General features: G+C 39.3%; 1 protein-coding gene across 1 annotated transcript in view; it reads left to right on the top strand.

The window, feature by feature from the left end:
- The window catches only part of COL22A1 (collagen type XXII alpha 1 chain), a 259,447-nt gene that overhangs the window by 91,144 nt on the left and 148,716 nt on the right, over nucleotides 1-19,587 (top strand). The window contains exons 16-21 of the mRNA XM_004602595.2: nucleotides 1,056-1,109; nucleotides 7,660-7,704; nucleotides 10,421-10,465; nucleotides 10,731-10,760; nucleotides 11,037-11,090; nucleotides 13,816-13,869. Coding sequence (XP_004602652.2) covers nucleotides 1,056-1,109; nucleotides 7,660-7,704; nucleotides 10,421-10,465; nucleotides 10,731-10,760; nucleotides 11,037-11,090; nucleotides 13,816-13,869 — 282 coding nt within the window. The remainder of the gene's footprint in view (nucleotides 1-1,055; nucleotides 1,110-7,659; nucleotides 7,705-10,420; nucleotides 10,466-10,730; nucleotides 10,761-11,036; nucleotides 11,091-13,815; nucleotides 13,870-19,587) is intronic.

The raw sequence follows: 19,587 nt of genomic DNA on the forward strand, positions 1-19,587 counted from the left end.
GTGGGGAGAAAGGGACCCTTCTACACTGCTGGTGGGAATGCCGGCTAGTTCAGCCCTTTTGGAAAACAGTATGGACGATTCTCAGAAAACTAGAGGTTGAGCTCCCATTTGACCCAGCAATACCACTGCTGGGAATATATCCCAGAGAGGCAAAAAAGTACAATCGAAACAACATCTGCACATGTATGTTCATCGCAGCACTGTTTACAATAGCCAGAATCTGGAAAAAACCCGAATGCCCCAAAACGGATGACTGGTTGAGGAAACTTTGGTACATCTATACAATGGAATACTATGCAGCTGTTAGAAAAAAGGAAGTCAAGAATTTTGTAGTTAAGTGGATGGGCATGAAAAGTTTCATGCTGAGTGAAATGAGTCAGAAAGAGAGAGACAGACATAGAAAGACTGCACTCATCTATGGTATATAGAATATTAGAGTGGGAGACTAATACCCAAGAACCGTAGAAATAAGTACCAGGAGGTTGACCCCATGGCTTCTCGGCTGGCCTCACGTTCCGGGGAAAGGGCAACTCAGGGAAGCGATCACCAACTACATTGTAGTTGAAGGCCATGTGGGGGAAAGGAGTTGCGGGCTGAATGAGGGCTAGAGACTGAACACAGCGGCCGCTCAACACCTTTATTGCAAACCACAACAGCTAATTAGAGAGAGAGAACAGAAGGGAATGCCCTGCCACAGTGGCAGGGTGGGGTGGGGGGGAGATGGGAGTGGGGAGGGTGGGAGGGACGCCGGGTTTACGGGTGGTGGAGAATGGGCACTGGTGAAGGGATGGGTTCCCGAACTTTGTATGAGGGAAGTATAAGCACAAAAGTGTATAAATCTGTAACTGTACCCTCACGGTGATTCTCTAATTAAAAATAAATAAATTATAAAAAAAAAAAAAAAAAAAAAAAACACAGTCAGGTAGAAATGGCTTTTGTTTCATTTGAAAAATGGTTACCATGAGGATGCTTAGTCTGCTGCTGTCTGGTGATCACTTTCCTAGTATTATTATTATTTTTTATTTCTTATTCTTTCTTTTCTTTTTTTTTCCCAGGGGGAGCGAGGCCTGGATGGATTTCCTGGGAAGCCTGGGCAGATGGGAGAGCAGGTAGGCTGATGATGGAATCAGGTTTCGTTGGAGGACAAAAATGCTTGGGGAGCTGACACAAAGCTCTTTTAGAGTCTAGCTTCTAATAGAGAGAACAGAGACCAGATACACCACTTATTTAATTGGGATATCTGACTGGGTTCAGTACTTATTCTTGGTCTGTGCTCATGAATCAGTTCCTGCAGGGTTGGGGGGACCACATGTATTGCAAGAAATCAACCCAGGTTTGCTGCTTGCAAACTATACTATCTTTTCAGTTCCCCCAAACACTACTTTATATCCTTTTAACCTATTGATTTGTTAGTGCCAATTAATGTATAAGTCACAGAAACCAAAGCATGGTATTCAATGTGATATATTTATGCCACATTTGTGTGCAAGAGTAAAAGATTAGAACCAATTCACATGCTTATCTATAAGGAACAAGTTGAATAAATCAGGTGTAGAATACAAATAAATAATATGAAGCCATAGAAATTAGTGAAGAAACTCTTTTTTTTGGGGGGTCACACCTGGCGATGAACAGGGGTTATTCCTGCTCTGTACTCAGGAATTACTCCTGGCGGTGCTCAGGGGACCATATGGGATGCTGGGAATCGAACCCGAGTCAGCTGTGTGCAAGGAAATGCCCTACCCGCTGTGCTATCTCTCCAGCCCCAGCAACTTTTTTTTTTTTTTGCTTTTTGGGTCACACCCAGCGATGCTCAGGGGTTACTCCTGGCTTTGCACTCAGGAATTACTCCTGGCAGTGCTTGGGGGACCATATGGGATGCTGGGGATCGAACCCGGGTCGGCCACATGCAAGGCAAACGCCCTACCCACTGTGCTATTGCTCCGGCCCCAGCCCCAGCAACTCTTAATTGACTGATATTGGTTGTCTATAAGAGAAATTATAAAATGCTTAATAAATAAAGTATAGAATTTTATAGAAATAACGTGCAATATCTTTAGATGAACAAGTAAGAAATTAGTAATTTAGTGTTTTGTTTGTCTCTTAGACACAGTGAGATATCTAGTTGACAAAAGGAGAAACATTTTATGCACTTAAAATTAATTTTATTGTATTCATTTTTATTTGTTTGGGGCCACACCCAGCTCCAGGCTTAATTCTGGCTCTGTGCTCAGGGCTTACTTCTGGCAATGCTCTGGGGACTATATGAGGTGCTGGGAATCTAACAAGGGTCTTTTATTTTTGCAATTCTTATACATTTTATTTTCACAAAGTATTTCACAATAGTTCATTACAGATATATTCAGCACCAGTCCCACCACTGAGCACCCTCTCACCACAATAAGAGAGAAGTGTGTGAAGGTTGTTGTATTTCATTCTGGAGCCATTTAGGCCCATATATAAGAGAATACAAGCAAGTATGTTAAAACCAAGCAAATGTGTGATACTCTTGGTATGTAAGTGGGCTAGAGCAGAAGAGGTCACTCTCTTCTAGGAGTTTTAGTTTATAGTCTCTGGATCTTGGCTGTTGACGAGATTACATGGCTCTTGGGGGAAGTTTTTGTGTGTGACTGCCAAGCTACTGGAAAACTGGGGAGTTGGGGGGAGGAAGTCCACTCCTAATCCTAACAGACTTAGAGATTTCAATCACGGGTTCCCGCATTCTTGGGTTTGTCTTCTAGTTCCCTCTTGGATGAGGCTCATCCGAGCATGTGGAGGGTGCCTATGAGCATGGCAGCAATTGGGTTCTGGAGGTTTTCAGCGGCCAGGGTGCTGCTGGGGGCGGGGAGGAAAACTCAAGGTGCCTCTGTGAAGGCAGCCTGGCATGGGGTCAGGACATTCTGCCAACAAGGGTCTTTGGTGTGTCTCTCTATCCTACACTTAAGTTTGAGAGCACATGAATGTGTTATTCAGTAAGTAACTTGATTTTCAAGAACCTCATGTTTTATTTATTTATTTATTTTAATCATTTTGAAATTGAAAAGTTATTTATGATTATATTTCAGACATACACTGTTTTAACATCTATTTATTCATCAGGGTCCACTTCCCTACATAAATGCCCGACTCCCACATTTGCATCCCGCCCACCCATCTTCCTCTATTATTAGAGGCACTCTTTAAAAATATATTTTATTAAATATCAGGTAATAATCTCTGCCGGCACCTACTCAAATCATAACAGTAAGAAGGGCCAACATTTCAGAAGGCCCATACGATTTTTATATTAGTGTTACTAAACTGCAATTTTAATAACAATATCAAAAAATTGTGACTAAAATATTCTGTTTCCCATGTAAGCAAACCTCTGAATTTGTTTATTTCAAGTATTTAATCCTCAGCTCTTTTACCCCCTAGCCACACCACCCCCTCTAGATGGGCATTTTTTTAAGTAAGCTCAGGGAAGCTGTCGGGAGAGACCCTTAATGTGTGACTTTTAGAATGCATGAAGATGACTTGACACCATTTTTAGGTGCACACAAACGGTGCTAGCCTCTGTGAACATGAAAGACCATGAACACAGAGGCGCAGGGCCGAGGGTCTCACACATGGCCCACAGGTGCTGTGCTTGCACAGACAAGCCAGGGTTCAGGAGAATCCACACTTAAGGAAGAAACAGGACCTTGGGGCTGGAGGGATAGTACAGCAGGTAGGGCGTTTGCCTTGTACGCGGCCAACCTGGGTTCAATTCCCAGCATCCCATATAGTCCCCCGAGCACTGCCAGGAGTTATTCCTGAGTGCAGAGCCAGGAGTTAACGCTAAGCATTGCAGGGTGTGAGTGAAAAAGCAAAAAAAAAGAAAGAAAGAAAGGAAGGAAGGAAGGAAGGAAGGAAGGAAGGAAGGAAGGAAGGAAGGAAGGAAGGAAGGAAGGAAGGAAGGAAGGAAGGAAGGGAGAGAAAAAAAGAAAGGAAGGAAGGAAGGAAGGAAGGAAGGAAGGAAGGAAGGAAGGAAGGAAGGAAGGAAGGAAGGAAGGAAGGAAGGAAGGAAAGAAGGAAGGAAGGAAGGAAGAAAAGAAAGAATAAACAGGACCGTGTAAGACAGTGTTACTCCCAGGCTTAAGAAACTTCAAACCTCGTAAGCGCCAGGATGTTTGTTCCTACCGTCCAGAGTGACTGTCAACCCAGAGGTGCCCCTTCCGAGTGACTACTTGGAGGCCTGCCCCGTGCAGTGACCATCCCAGGCTTCGGTACAAGGACATCAGCAGCCTGTGCTGTTCCCAGAGGAGCCTGCGGAGGGCGACACATCATCATAGAGGGAAATAAATATACGTGCCTCTTGGAGAGCCCAGCAAGCTACAGAGAGTATCCTGCCTTCATGGAAGAGCCTGGCAAGCTCCCCGTGGTGTATTCGATAGGCTTAAACAGTAACAATAACAGGTCTCATTCCCTGACCCTGAAAGAAGCCTCCAATCATTGGGAAAGACGAGTAAGGAGAGACTCCTGAAATCTCAGGGCTGGGACGAATAGAGATGTTACTGGCTCCTGCTCGATTACATCAATAAACAATGGGATGACAGTGATGATACAGTGACAGTGATCAGTGATAAACACATTTACAAAGTTGTTGATGATTGGATTTCAGTCATGCAATGTTCCAACACCCATCACTTCTCTGGGGTACTTTTCCCACTACCAATGGTCCCAGTTTCCCCCCTGTCTTCTGACACTGGTCTGCCACTGTGGCAGGGGCTTTTCTTCCCCTGTCTCTCTGTCTCTCGGTCTCTCTCTTCTTTTGGGCTTATGGTTGGCAATATAGATAATGAAAGGTTATAAGGTATAACCCTTTACCTACATTCAACACTCAGTTCCTATTCAAAATCATCATTTTCAACTATTATTTGTCATTCTGATCTCTTCTCTATCCCAACTGCTCTTTACCCCACACACACTCTCATGACAAGCTGCATTCATTTGTGGGACACACACACATACACACACACACACACATAATGAGACTAATATCCAAGAGGAAGAAAAACAGAGGCACTTTTTAAAAAGTGCTTTTTTACTGTGGTTTATAGTATTATTACACACAGGGTTTCATGCAGAATGCTTTACCACTTTTTATCATCCCTTCTCCCTCAACAGGTCCCCCCCACACCCCATACGCTCAGCGGTAGGTCCCTCCTGGCAGTGCTTAAGGTACCTTATGGTGTTGAAGATCTAACTTGGTCCTCCTCCATACAAAACATGCTCTTAGTCCATTGATCTCTCTCCAGCCCACTCATTAATGTATTTAGATATGCAATGTAAAAAAAAAGTAAATCCTATATAATGTATCTAAATGGAAGAAAATTAGGAATTTTTATATGACAGCATAGAAGTCCATTAATATATTTACATCAATATGAACTAATTTATAAATTTAATTGCATTAAGTATAGTGTTTATAATGCATGTGACCATATTGATCCCAAATTATATCTTGATTTATACTTATCATAATATCAGAGATTGGAGCTATACTTTCACACATCCCCTCTTCATTCCTCTAATACTACAATCATAAGCATGTAGATATCTTGTTAAATATTTGCTAAGGGTAGGAGTCAAAATGATTATTTGTAGTCTTTGCTATGAATGTGCAATAATTTATCGATTTTTTATTTAAAATATTTACTGTGAGCCACCCCTGTGCCAAATTCTGGTCCTTAGCATCCGCAACACAGACTTGGTGATGGTGAAGATCTGTCTGCTCCCCACAAGCAAGCAGAAGTTACATGAAATAGTCCAGATGTGAAAGCAGCAGGACAGGTTCCAGGGAATTAGAGGGACCTTTTAGAAGCAGCGGACATCATGGGGTGTTTTCTGTGATCATAGAACACCCACAACTTCAAAGATTCTTCTGTGTGATTGAAAGGAAGTGAGAGTCTTCTTTATACATTTTCTGATCTAATTATGCCTTAGGATAAATTCTTACAAAAATCATACTATTTGGGGGACTGACATTGAGGGTCTAGCTAACTTCTGGATATTTTTTCTCTTTCCTATGAAGCGATACATGGTTGGGTGGGCATTATGGATTGGTAGCTTCTGAGATATCCTCACTTGGACCTTAAACTGCATCATCTCAACAGGAGATTGCTCATGGAAGGCTTCTTCCATGGGGGACCATTGAAGAGGAGGGTCCTGAGCTTCTACAACTGTGCTTTGTGACCTTGCATTCTTGAGGGCACTAATTGATTCGGATGCAGATTCTAGGATTGAGAGTAAGCCATGCTAATCTTCCTTTAGCCCAAGAGACTTGACAAGACTTCAGTTGCCTTCAGGGTTCTAGGTGGCAGCACCAATCTCATTTTTTTCAGACTTTAAAAAATATCCATTTTAATTTTTGAGTTGCCATGAGATAAAGAGTTATAAAGGTGATCATGGTCGGGTTTCATAGTGTTCCAAAAGCCATTGCTCCACAAGTGTACATTTCCCATGAGCATTATCCCCAGTTTCGATCCCATAACCTTCCCGTCAACCTTTTCTATGGCAGACACTTTCCTTCTTTTTCTCTGTCTCTGTCTCTGTCTCTGTCTCTCCTTTTGGGCACTATGGTTTGCAATACAAGTACTGAGACGTTATAATGTTTGTTCCTTTACCTGTTTTCAGCACACAGTACTTATCCAGAGTGATCATTTCCAGCCATCTGAGTCATGATGGTCTCTTCTCTATCTCAACTACCTTCTCCCTCAGCATTTGAGAGGCTTCCAACCATGGACCAATCCTCCTCTAGGCGGTTTGTTTCAAGTGTCCTTGGGTATTGGTCTCATATTCTTTTTTTTATATCCCGCAAATGATTGCAATAATTCTATGTTTATCCTTCTTCTTCTGACTCATTTTACTCACCATGATATTCTCTGTGTCCGTCTATTTATAAACAAAGTTTATAACTTCGTTTTTCCCAACAGCTCCATAGTATTCCATTGTGTAGTTGTACCATATTTCTTTAACTAGTCATCTATTCTTGGGCACTCAGGTTGTTTCCAGATTCTGGCTATTTTGATAGTGATGTAACAAAAATAGAAGTGCAAATGGTATTTCTGCAGTGCATTTTTGGACCCCTCAGGTATATTCCCAGAAGTGGTATTACAGGGTCACATGGAAACTCAATTTCTAGCTTTTTGAGGAATTCCCATATTGTTTTCCAAAAAGACTGGGTCAGTTGGCATTCTCACCAACAATGAAGAAGAGTCAGCATTGGTTGGTCTTGTTCTTTTTGTATGCCAGTCTCTGGTGGGATAGCAGCAATCTTGACCTTGTATGATTTGGGGCCCAGAAGAGATGTGGTCCCTTGCTTCTCTGCCTTTAACTCATATTCTCCCTTTGTGTCTCAATACTCCCTAGGAAATTTTTGCTCCTTTGATCACTTGGAAGTGTTCTCCTGTTTTGTATTAATTCAGACTTAAGTTCAAAAGGGTCAGAAATAGAGATGGTAATCAGGTTAGTTGAGGAACTTTCTAGTAATAAGGAATTACTTTCTAGGAATTTCGGTTTATAGAAACCTACATATTCTGAGGAAATGTCAAACTTCAGCTTTGGATCTGCATTGCTCTTACCTTTTTTCCTTTTCCAAGTACTATTTTGACAGACCACTTTCCTTCTTTCCTCCAGGGAAGACCTGGTCCTCCTGGTGCTACTGGACCACAAGGAGAGAAGGTAAAGTAGACCCAGTGGGGAGAGGAGGCTCTGGGGGAGCGTTAAGAAGACACCTGTGCTACTCACCTGAACAAATCAGAGTCAAGGCTCAGGAAGGGGACAGAATGGTGTTCTGGCATGTGATTATTGGGAGATGAGGCCACTGCAAAGCATCCTGAAGGATATGACACAGTGGCTAATATTGTGAGCATCGCAAAAATGCATCACTCACTTAGTGAAAAAAGCATGATACAGGGACATACTGTCACTTCTATTATGTAGTGATTTTTCTTTAACTTGAACAAGATATTCAATGTCTTCCCTCAACTTTTCTTACATCTAAAGATAATATCATAGAAGAAAATACTTGATATATGTTAAGAACAAGGCCTGCAGATAGTAAGGCTCCAATAGCACCTATGTACGTATAATTTTTATGGATGAATTATAGGATATTTATTTTCCTTAATAATGACAGCATGCTAGGGCATTTGAGCTCATATCTTATACTATTAACAAATACATGAACTTAGCATGAATTACTTAATTTAAGAATTATTACTGAGAAAGCCACTTCTGTGGTATAATAATGTAATGATAAATACTACAGGAAAAATTGGAAGATGAATATTTTACTACCCATTCATTAACACAAATATGAACGTGACAGTAAGACAGTATAAAGAAGAGAGACATTTTTGAAACAACAAAAAAGTTGCACATATATAATTTTACGACCATATAAATTAATTAGCATAGATCATCATCTTTTAAAAGCTCTATGTTCCCCAGGATATTAATAAGATCTGTGAAAGTTAAAGGGGAAAATTCTTCATGAGAAATTCAAGAATGCCCATGAGGAAATGGAGAAGAGATATCTGAGACATGGAGTACACAAATGCATAGATATTATCATATATAGCTGCCATGGAAACATTTGGAGTGGTTATACTTGTTTAAAAATTAAATGTGTGAGTATTTGTGGTTCTATATGTGGTATTTGTGGTTCTGTATGTGAGAACATGTATGTGTACTTAAGTCGTCTTGGTGAGGTATAGAAAGAAAACATGAAATGAACACATTTTGCCAAGAATACAATATAATGTATATGAGATTCAAAACAGTCCCTGGTGGTCTAGTGGTTAGGATTAGGCACTCTCACCACCGCAGCCCTGGTTCTATTCCCGGTCAGGGAAGCAGGCGGTCCTTTTTGGGTGCTGGAGCGATAGCACAGTGGATAGGGCATCTGCCTTGCATGTGGCCAACCTGGGTTCGAATCCCAGCATTTCATATGGTCCCCTGAGCACTGCCAGGAATAATTCCTGAGTGAAAAGCCAGGAGTAACCCCTGTGCATTGCCAGGTGTGACCCAAAAAAGCAAAAAAAAAAACCAAACAACCAGTATGTCATGGAAATTTGACATTTTAGAATTTATGTATAAGAATGTTAATTCTATAGCTTCCACTTAATTTTTCTGTGAAGCCAAAACCTCTCTACAGAATAAAGCATACAGAAACCAAATTTTGTTAATTGAGATTCTAGTAAAACACATGTTGTTATGGAAACATTGGTGATTTCAGTTCTTAATCAGAGTTCAGGGGAAAATTGTAATTATATAAGAGAAAGTGTTTCCTGTCCATATACTGAAATTTTATATGCAGTGAAGTGTGATGGATATACTCATTAATCCATTTTTTAATCTTTGAGTTGAAGATGCTTTAATTTCACAGCTTATTTGCTCTTTACCAAATTACTATGCAGTAATTTTTAAAAAATATTTCTTTTTCTCCATGAACCAACCTCTATGGTAATTGAAGAGTCATTTGGGTAAATGACCCAAATCAAGTATATTGGATTTGTGTGTTCTAGTTACTGTAGTGTTAGGGTACTAACAAACTTTATATTTCTATAGTAGACACATAGATTCAAGACCTAAGCTCACACACTGGATAATTTTGCCCCACCACTGCATCATTGGTCAGGTGACCTAGAGATAATAAAGTTAGAGACATACTATTTTTTATAATTATTTGCTAGAAATGGATGTAGATTTTTATGCCACTTGTGCTATTAATTTGTAATTATTTATTGAGTACGGGCTATGTTCTGAACCTTGGACTTGGCACATGGGAGATATGCCATACGACTTCTTCTCTTGATCCTTCTCTTGCTGTGCTTACTGCAGTGTCTAGTACAACAAGTAGGTGCTCATAGAAAAGCAGACCAAAGGCACATTTTTTTCTTAAGTACCAAATGGCTAAGAAAAGGAGCAACCAGGTCTAGATATTGGGATGAATGTGCAAAAAAAAATTCAATGTGCCTACACTCAAGATGTACACCATCTTTATATGAAGATATGCATTGGACACAGAAGACTGAAGACTATATATATCAGGCTGGAGTGATAGTACAGCGGGAGGGTAGGATGTTTGCCTTGCATTCTGCTGATTTGGATTTGATTCTGGATGCCCCATATGGGTCCTAAAGCCTGAGATCTCCAGAGCAGGAGTAAGCCCTAAGCAATGCCTGATTGTCCCCCAAATGAAGACAAGCAAAAGAAACTGAGGAAGTTGAATACTATAGTTAGCAAGGAAGTAAGAAGTGGCGTGACATGACAATATCATGTTTTGTAGGGTACAAGGAAGAAGATAGTTTTGGGGCTTGAATTAATGTGAGCTCTGAACAAAATGAGCATCAGAAAATAAGCATTTTGTTGAATTTTTTATTGTTCCATGCAGGGTGCTGTGGGGCCTCCGGGACCTCCTGGTATTCCAGGCTCTGTGGTATGTAGTAAAGACATCAAAAATGGTAATCATGGATTCAGAGTGTGAAGCTGGACTGGTGGAAAAGTTCTTGATTCTAAGAATAAAATGTAATAATTTTCGTGACACACATTGATTTTAAGACTTTTCATAGTAAAATTGATCAAATCAGACAGGTCAATGAATTAAAGCATGCCTTGTGAATATGCCTAATGGAGCCAACAGGGAGATTGATCATTATTGAGAAAATAGAATCAATTTTCCTAACTTCTGGTTCGTTCCATAGGTGCAGAGAGAGGGCCTGAAGGGAGAGCAGGTAAGGGGAACATGGATCCCTCACTAGTGGGTGTTCAATTTAGTAGAGACAGATTGTGCCATGGAGTTGGCTTTCGAATGCAGATGGAGTCTTTTAGAGATGTCTAGTAGGTCTGCCAGGAATTAAAATGCACTTGCTGTACTTCTAGTTCATGTAGGCAATTATGGGTTGTTTACTACCTTCGTTTATGGTAGTAAACAATGGGCCAACAGAAAAGATTATGGCCAGCCATATGCAGAGGCAACGTGTGACTAATGAATGTTTTTCTTGTTACAGGGTACTCCTGGACCACGGGGTCACCAGGGCCCACCTGGGCCTCCAGGAGCTCCAGTAAGTCATCTCACCTCATCACAATGATCCACTCTGAACCTCATCAAGTCTGGGAAGTAATCATTATTCTTACCAGGCACTAAGTTTTCTGAGAATTTGATACCAACACACTTGAATATAAACTGGAGCGATAGCACAGTGGGTAGGGTATTTGCCTTGCATGTGGCCGACCCGGGTTCTATTCCTTTGCTCCTCTTGGAGAGCCCAGCAAGCTATTGAGAGTATCCCACCCGCATGGCAGAGCCTGACAAGCTACCCGTGGCGTATTCAATATGCCAAAAACAGTAGCAACAAGTCTCACAATGGAGATGTTACTGGTGCCCACTCAAACAAATCGATGAACAATGGGACAACAGTGCTACAGTGCTACTTGAATATAACCAATACTGTTGTCATCATCTTGACAGGGAGGATTTGCAGCCACAGGAGATAATTTATGGCAGTAGAGGATTTAATAACAAGAGTGTCACTTTAAGTAAAGCATGTATAGCCTGTCTTCATATTCTCAGTCCCTAATGTATTATGACTTGGATTCTTGTGTTTTACTTTGGTGTTTCAGGTTTCTTTTAAATAAAATGGAAAACACTGTGTATATGGATGGTTGTTGAATAATTTCCAAAGCACTTACTATATCCATTCTTCTTATAGTAAAATTGAGGTGCCTTGAGGAATTTTAGTCTTTGTTATTTTCCCTTTATAAACAATTTAATAGTGTATAAATATCCCCTTGAAAGAGGCCATTCAAAGAAAATTTGTGATAAAATTGAGATCGAAATTCTGACTAAACTTAGTAAATAAGAATACTGTAAGTCCTACAGATCACTAATTTAACCATGTTCTTGTTGACAATCTACTGCTGACTCTTTTGAGTCATTGAATTTTATTGCAGGAGAAGGCACATTTACTTTGAAACATGCATAGATTTTGTTATATTTAATCTACCAAAGCCTTTTTATCATTAAGATGAATATGCCTCTTTGACTGGAATAAAATTAGAATTAACTGACTAAATATTTAATTCCAATGTAAGTAGAACAATTTAATACCCAAATATTTGTATCAAAAAAATTTTATGTCTTTGTAGCCTTAAACAAACTGTTAATATCATCAAATCTAGTTTTCCAGACTTGTTGAAATTTTTGATTTGCATATGTCTTTTAGATCTTAATTAGCAAATAAAGAATTTCTGTATCATAATATATATTGATATGTACATAATTTCAGTATATTAAGTCCGAAAGGGTGAAGGTGTTTTCATTTTTTTAACCATTGAAGAAATTGGTGTAAGATATTAAATGGTTTGCACAGTCACATTGCCAATAACAAATACATGGAGTTTTGAACATGTGTGTCTATAACTGTTCAGTATATGTTCACTATATCACTGAGTGTGCAGTTCAGTGGTACTTACGCAATACATGCAGCATATCTATTTTACTTCATGATTCTTACTAAGGAGCAAAACTTAACCTAACTTAATCCTGACAATACCCTCTTGGTCTCTCACGTTGGCATTTGGTATTCGAATAAATGTTAGTCCTTCCACCTTATGCAGATTTTCATAATATATGAGGACAAGGGAAAAGAATGGAATTCCAAATTTCTATGGTTGCCTGCTTTATACCATGCACAACATTGAGGTTAGTCATAAAGTATACAAATTTATTTCATATTTTAAGGAAATATGTTTGCAAGGAAGGGAAGAAGGAAACATAATCAAGAGTAAACACTTGGATCTCTATATGACTATTAGGCAACCCTCGCATGTAGTTTATCATTTCTGTGGCTGTGCACTGGTCACAGAGAAGGTGCTGAGCCCTAGCTAGTGATGCCAGAATTCCTTAACCAAGCTTTCCAGTGGAGCTGCCCAGTGCTTAGTAGGTCCTGTAGGCTAGGTGTTTTTAATAGAGTGGAATTTAGTAAAACTCATGGTGTTAATTATGAAATGCCCTTGGAAGGAGTTCGAAATCCAACAGTCTACTTGAATATTTGCTAAGAGGAGGAAATAAGAACATATGACTGGATCAGTAAACTGTGGTACATTTATCAAAGTACTCATCAGCTAGTCAGAAATGATTCAAGGGGTGGACAAATACTTAATTTCTCCCACAGATGGAGTATAAAGAAACATAGTAAGGTAATCACAAAAAATCCCATTGATAACATACCCTAAATAGTTCATCTACAGAACTTACAGAACTGAGTTTGCTAAAGGACAGGAGATAGCTTTAGTGAACAATGTCAAAAATTATAACATTTTTTGAGTTTGTGTTTAGCAATCCCTGAAAGAAAACTATCACATTCTATTAATGAAAACAGCAGGATGCATTGTGCATCCAAATAATGGAACTGCCAATGAGATTTGAATCTTTCATCTTTTCTTGAATATCAAACAGATTCTGGTAGTTTCTGGGCTCAATACACTTCCTTTGTGTTTTCTTTTTGCCAAGTACACATGCAAATATTTTGTCTTTATTTTAGACATCTTGAAAGTAATTATTACCTTAGATATCAATTATGGAATTCAGTAATTAGATCAAATAAGTGAAATTGCTTTAAAGTATTAAATATCTGAAAGAACAGGATGTTATTTCTTTCTTAATTTCACCACTTAATTAAGATGGTGTTTTCCTCCTCCTGAGAAGGTTAGGGAAAATTATACTATTTGATATTGATGCTGTTTTAACCATTGTCTTCCTTTCAACCTTTTCTTCTATTTCTAAAGGGTCTGATGGGTCCAAAAGGCGATTATGGACATCCTGGTTTACAAGGTCTTCGTGTAAGTAAATTGTCTTACAATTCTGATGCCTCTAGCCATCCACTCTAGTCTTCATGTTAGAATGTAATAAGAATTAATGATTCTGTTGATGATGAATTAGAAATAAATATCAGAAGCATACTGATAAGTTATATTTATTCATAGAATAGGATTGAGGATCTACTCGATATATGTTAGATGTTTAGTTGCATTTGGTACGTGAAGGTGATTCTTCTGTTATTCATGAGTCTTATATACTCACACCCCTGTGTAATCAGAGCCATTGTATACAGAATCACGGAGAAGTGAAAGCTCACCCAACTGACCAGACATGGATAGTTATGGAGGTAATGTATTGAGAAAAAAGCATGAAAAATAGAGAACTTCAAGGAGTGGCATAAAATATGATATCACACCTACTACTCCAATTGTTCATACATTTTATGTTAATTGCGTGTGCTTTCTGAGTTCTCATTTAAAGTAGACCCACCTCAGTGTTATGCTTTAAGAAAAAAGGGTTTAGACACACACTAGGCTTAGATACCCTTCTTGGTTTCCCTCAATAAAATGGACTAGAAGTAATACTCAACTATATTTTCTTAACTCCTATTAAAATTATTGGCACATGGGCCGGAGCGATAGCACAGCGGGTAGGGCGTTTGCCTTGCACGCGGCCGACCCAGGTTCAATCCCCGGCATCCCATATGGTCCCCCAAGCACCGCCAGGGGTAATTCCTAAGTGTAAAGCCAGGAGTAACCCCTGAGCATCGCTGGGTTGTGACCCCCCCCAAAAAAAAAGCAAAAAAAAAATAAAATTATTGGCACAGAGTAGGAGGAAAATCACACAATCTAAATTGTAACTCTTAAACTTAAAAGCATCCCATCAACAATAGGTCAGGCACTTACCAGATGTAGTGACTTAAACTCATTTCATTAGAAGTTTTGGTTCATTCAGGTTAACACTGAAAAATTGATGGAAATTGTGAAGAAGTCTGAAACTCAGCCAAATTTGTCCTGTACCATTAGCCATCTCTTTTAGTGTGGAGATCTTGTAAGTTACTGAAATATATGTTGTCATAGATTTGCTGCGGATTCACTCTAAAAAATTTGGACCCCACTGTTCTTTAATCACACTGCAAACAGATGTGGGTATTCATATAGAATTCACTGGGTCACAGAAGGGTTTCTCCTCTTGTCTTGCTGCCTTTATTGGATAGAAGGAAATAGCCAAATATGTCTTGAACACCACGAGCCTTCCATCACTGATTCTTTGATATGAACTATATTTCACCCCATGAATATTACTAATTCAGTAATTCTCCAATAAAAGAGCAGAAACAAATTGGAATGTCAGTGTGGTCTCAGAGAAGTTTTCTTCAGTTGAACTCTGGCTGAGTTAGGAAAACACAGCGCACAGTGGTTTATTAAGACAAATTAAATCTCTCTTTATCACAAAGTGACTCTTATTTTCTACTCATAAGCTTCAACTGAAATATCACTCTGAATGATGCTACTAGACATTATTCACAGACCTGGGTTATAAAAAAGGGGGAAGAGACAAGACAATGATGTGGATTAAAGACCTGAACATTGAGACCCTGTAAGACTAAATTATAAAGCTGGAAAAGATATCTGGAGATTAGCAGTAGGCAGATAGTATACCGCCATCAGCATAACTGTCCACTTCACCATCACCAAAATTGCTATCACCACAATCGTTACCATCACCAGCACCATGATGGTCATCAACACTACTAACACTATTGCCACCAGTACCATCATCAACTTCACCACTGGTACCATGAAAACCATCACTACACATTTTCCAATGGCAGAACCTAAGCACTTTTGGGTATAATCTAATACTTATGGTACTGCTGAGTGGGGTCAGTTTTGAAACTTACTTCTTTCCACTACAGGAACTCAGAAGAGCCCAAATAACTGTTAATTATAATTTCTTCATCACTGTAGTCATTAACTTCTTCCTCATTGCTATAATGAACTTTTTCCTTCAAATCATGTTTTAGTACGCTTTATAGATCACTTTCTCAAATATTGAATTATTTATATTACTACTATCAGAGGACTGGAGCGATAGCACAGCAGGTAGAGCGTTTGCCTTGCATGTGGCCAACTCAGATTCGATTTCTCCATCTTTCTGGGAGAGCCTCGCAAGCTAACGAGAGTATCCGCCTGCACAACAGAGCCTGGCAAACTACCCGTGGCATATTTGATATGCCAAAAACAGTAACAAATCTCATGATGGAGACATTACTAGTGCCCACTCGAGCAAATCGATGAACAAAGGGATAACAGTGCTACAGTGCAGTGCAACTACTATCAGTGAGACAATTATCATGACTATAATTTTCCACACAAGGAAACTAGGCTCAGGTTATTAACTATGCCCTTCCTCATCTACCTTAGATTTAGAACAATTATTTTGAATAATAAGGTAGAAATAAGGGTTTGAGTAGAGAATATATATAAAATTTATTGTTTTTCATTGAATATACAAGTCCTTATAACTACTTAGAGGTTTTTTTTTTTTTAAAGAATTTTATTTTATTGAATCACCATGTGGAAAATTACAATGCTTTCAGGCTTAAGTCTCAGTTATACAATGCTGAAACAACCATCCCTTCACCAGTGCCCATATCCCACCACCCAAACCCCCCCCCACACACAAACACAATACACCTCCATCCTGCCCCCCGCACCCTCCCCGCCTTATAACTGATAAATTTCACTTTACTTTCTATTTACTTTGGTTACATTCAATATTTCAACACAAACCTCACTATTATTGTTAGGAGTACCCCACTAGAGTCAGACCTGTTGTGAAGAGATATGAGGTCTTAGAGGTTTTTTTAGAATTATATAATTGTAATTAGTTAGTTAATTAGTAACTAATTAATTCTAATTAATTTACCTCTTAGCACCTGAAGATGTATCTCTCAAATATGATTTGCTGGCATACTTACATTTTTAAGTCATTATTGCCTAAATAATGGTGGGCTATCTTAGGAAATAACTTTGACAGTTGAGATCTGAAGAGCAGTATCTCAGAGGCAGTTATGTGAGCACATTCTCCACAGTCATAGGAAAATTTTATTTTCATTATTTTTTTGTTTTGGGGTCATACCCAGTGATGCTCAGGGGTTAATTCTTACTCTACACTTAAGGTTACCTGAAAAGAAAACACCTTATCCACTGTATTGTCTCTCCAGTCATCAGAGATATGAGGACATAAATGTTAAAGTGGGTGCTTGAAGTCAAGCTAGGAATCAAACTGAAGTTTTATTTAGGAGAAAAAGCATGGACACTGGGAACAGAGCTGAAAAGGCATGTTAGAGTCACAGGGCAGAACAATTTCCAAATAAAGCAACTCAGCTATTATGTCTTAGGTAAAGAGAACTGCTTATGTTAGGAGAAGGTATACTTTAGACAGAATTTCTTTTTTTCTTCAAAAGCAATAAAAAGTCTGAAAAGAAACTTGGCAGATGAGCAAGGTCAGGGCCCTGGAGTCTTAGCTAGGGAAGTTTTGAGAGGTATTAGAGAGGCTTCAGAGTTGTTGTTAGATAATTTATAAAGACATGCACTGGGATTGGTAGAGAGGTTTAGATGTCACCCTAATATTTTTCTGTATGATGCCCCATAATACATGATTCATGAAAGATTATATTTTTTTCAAAAGTTTAGGGAGCAACTGCTGCCTTGCTGCAATGCTTTGATTGTGAATTTCTTTTCTTTCTTTCCTTTTTTTTTCTTTTTGGGTCACAGCAGGCAATGCACAGGAGTTACTACTGGCTCTGCACTTTGGAATTACTCCTAATAGTGCTTAGGCTACCATATGGGATGCTGGGAATTGAACCCAGGTCAGCCGCGTGCAAGGGTAATGCCTTACCCACTGTGCTATCACTCACTATCATTCAAGATTGTGAATTTCTTGCCACACCTCTCTGACTTGTCTATTTCTTTTCTCAAGGTCATTTTGTTTTTATTCTGTGTGTGGAAGCACCTTTCTATTCCATCTATGAGCCCTAGATGTTTTATACTCATTTTAGGTGCTCATGGAGCAATATTAGCTTCATTACATAAGACTGTCAGAGCAGCCAGGAAAATAGCTTGTTGCTGAGATATTGTAGATATTTCAGGAAGGCTATAGATTATATGAGGGAGGGAAACTAATACTATTTTTCCTCACAATTGGCATTTTAATAAATTATTATGCACCGTCACCACCAGAGATTTTTCACCACAATTTTTTTTCTGATTCTTCTCTATCAAACATATCAACCCTTGTTTCATTCACCTTTTATTAAGGAGTTATTTTGCTGACCTTGGTACTGAAATCTGCTCATTATTTACCAGGCCACTTCATTATTCTTAAGGGAAGATGATTTATTCATCATGTCAGTAATCAGTGACTCTGTGGAATAACCATGAAACAAATGATGCAAGGAGTAGTCTGTCTAGGTAGGATATTGATTCCGTCTAATTTTGATTCTCTGAGGAGGGAGGGAGAGCTAGAAGATCTTAGTCCACTTACCAGAATTAATCAGCATATTTTTTGGTTGGGCTGGAGCGATAGCACAGTGGGTAGGGCGTTTGCCTAGCCTGCGGCCAACCCAGGTTTGATTCCTCTGTCCCTCTTGGAGAGCCTGGCAAGATGCCAAGCTACCAAGAGGGTATACCGTCTGCACGGCAGAGCCTGGCAAGCTTCCCATAGCATATTTGATATGCTAAAAACAGTAACAACAGGTCTCACAATGAAGACATTACTGGTGCCTGCTCGAGCAAATCAATGAGCAATGGGATGACAGTGATACACTGATTATTTGGATAAAGAAAGTAATTACCTTCAAGACACTGACTCACTTCTAAAGAAACTGGGGACTAGATTTTGAACTTCTCTTTGTATCAGAGACTCTTCTGATCAAAGTGTCATCGTATCTTTTAGCACAATGTGTCCCACAACTCAGGGTACAGACCCAGGGAATTCTAGCCACTGTCTCTCTGCAGTAATATTGTCATTACATCACCAAGCTGTGTCTCCCCTTCCTAACATTGCTTAACTTTAATATCCAGTGTTATTCCCACTGCTGTTTTCAGGATTCAGAGCCACATCAAGATCAAACATACAGTTCATTTATTCCGGTCCTAATATTGATATTAGGACAGGATAGAGTTTCTACCATGTGGCAAGTAAAATTCTGGGCCCAGAGACATGGCATTAGACAAGAAATAGCCTGTGGTTTTCAGGATCTTTTTGACGCAGTAGGGGTAGATAGACAACAAATGAATACAAGCAGTCATGTCACATATGGCAGTGACAGAAACAAGAATAATGCGTTTGGGTGAGTAGGGCACAGTAAAGCATGTATGTTGACTTATGCTGCCCAGAGAAGGCTTTTGTACAAGGGGGCATTTGAATAGAGACTAGATTGATTTAAGATGTCGAATCATAGAGATACCTGTAGGATGAGGATTGCAGACAGAAAGAAAAACAAATCTAATGGGAAGGTCTTGAAGTTGGAACATATTTGGGGCCATATGTTACCGAGTTCACCTAATTACAGACCTGATTCCCAAAGCTTACCCGCAAGCTGGATACTTTTCCTCCACTTGCACCTCTTCTCTGTAGCCTTTCTGGGAACAAGGCAGCCTTTGTTAATCAGGGAGTTTAAGAAATTAAGACTGATATCACGACTGAGATACATTAATAGAGTGCCTCAA

Source organism: Sorex araneus, chromosome 2 (genome assembly GCF_027595985.1).
Source record: "Sorex araneus isolate mSorAra2 chromosome 2, mSorAra2.pri, whole genome shotgun sequence".
NCBI lineage: Eukaryota > Metazoa > Chordata > Mammalia > Eulipotyphla > Soricidae > Sorex > Sorex araneus.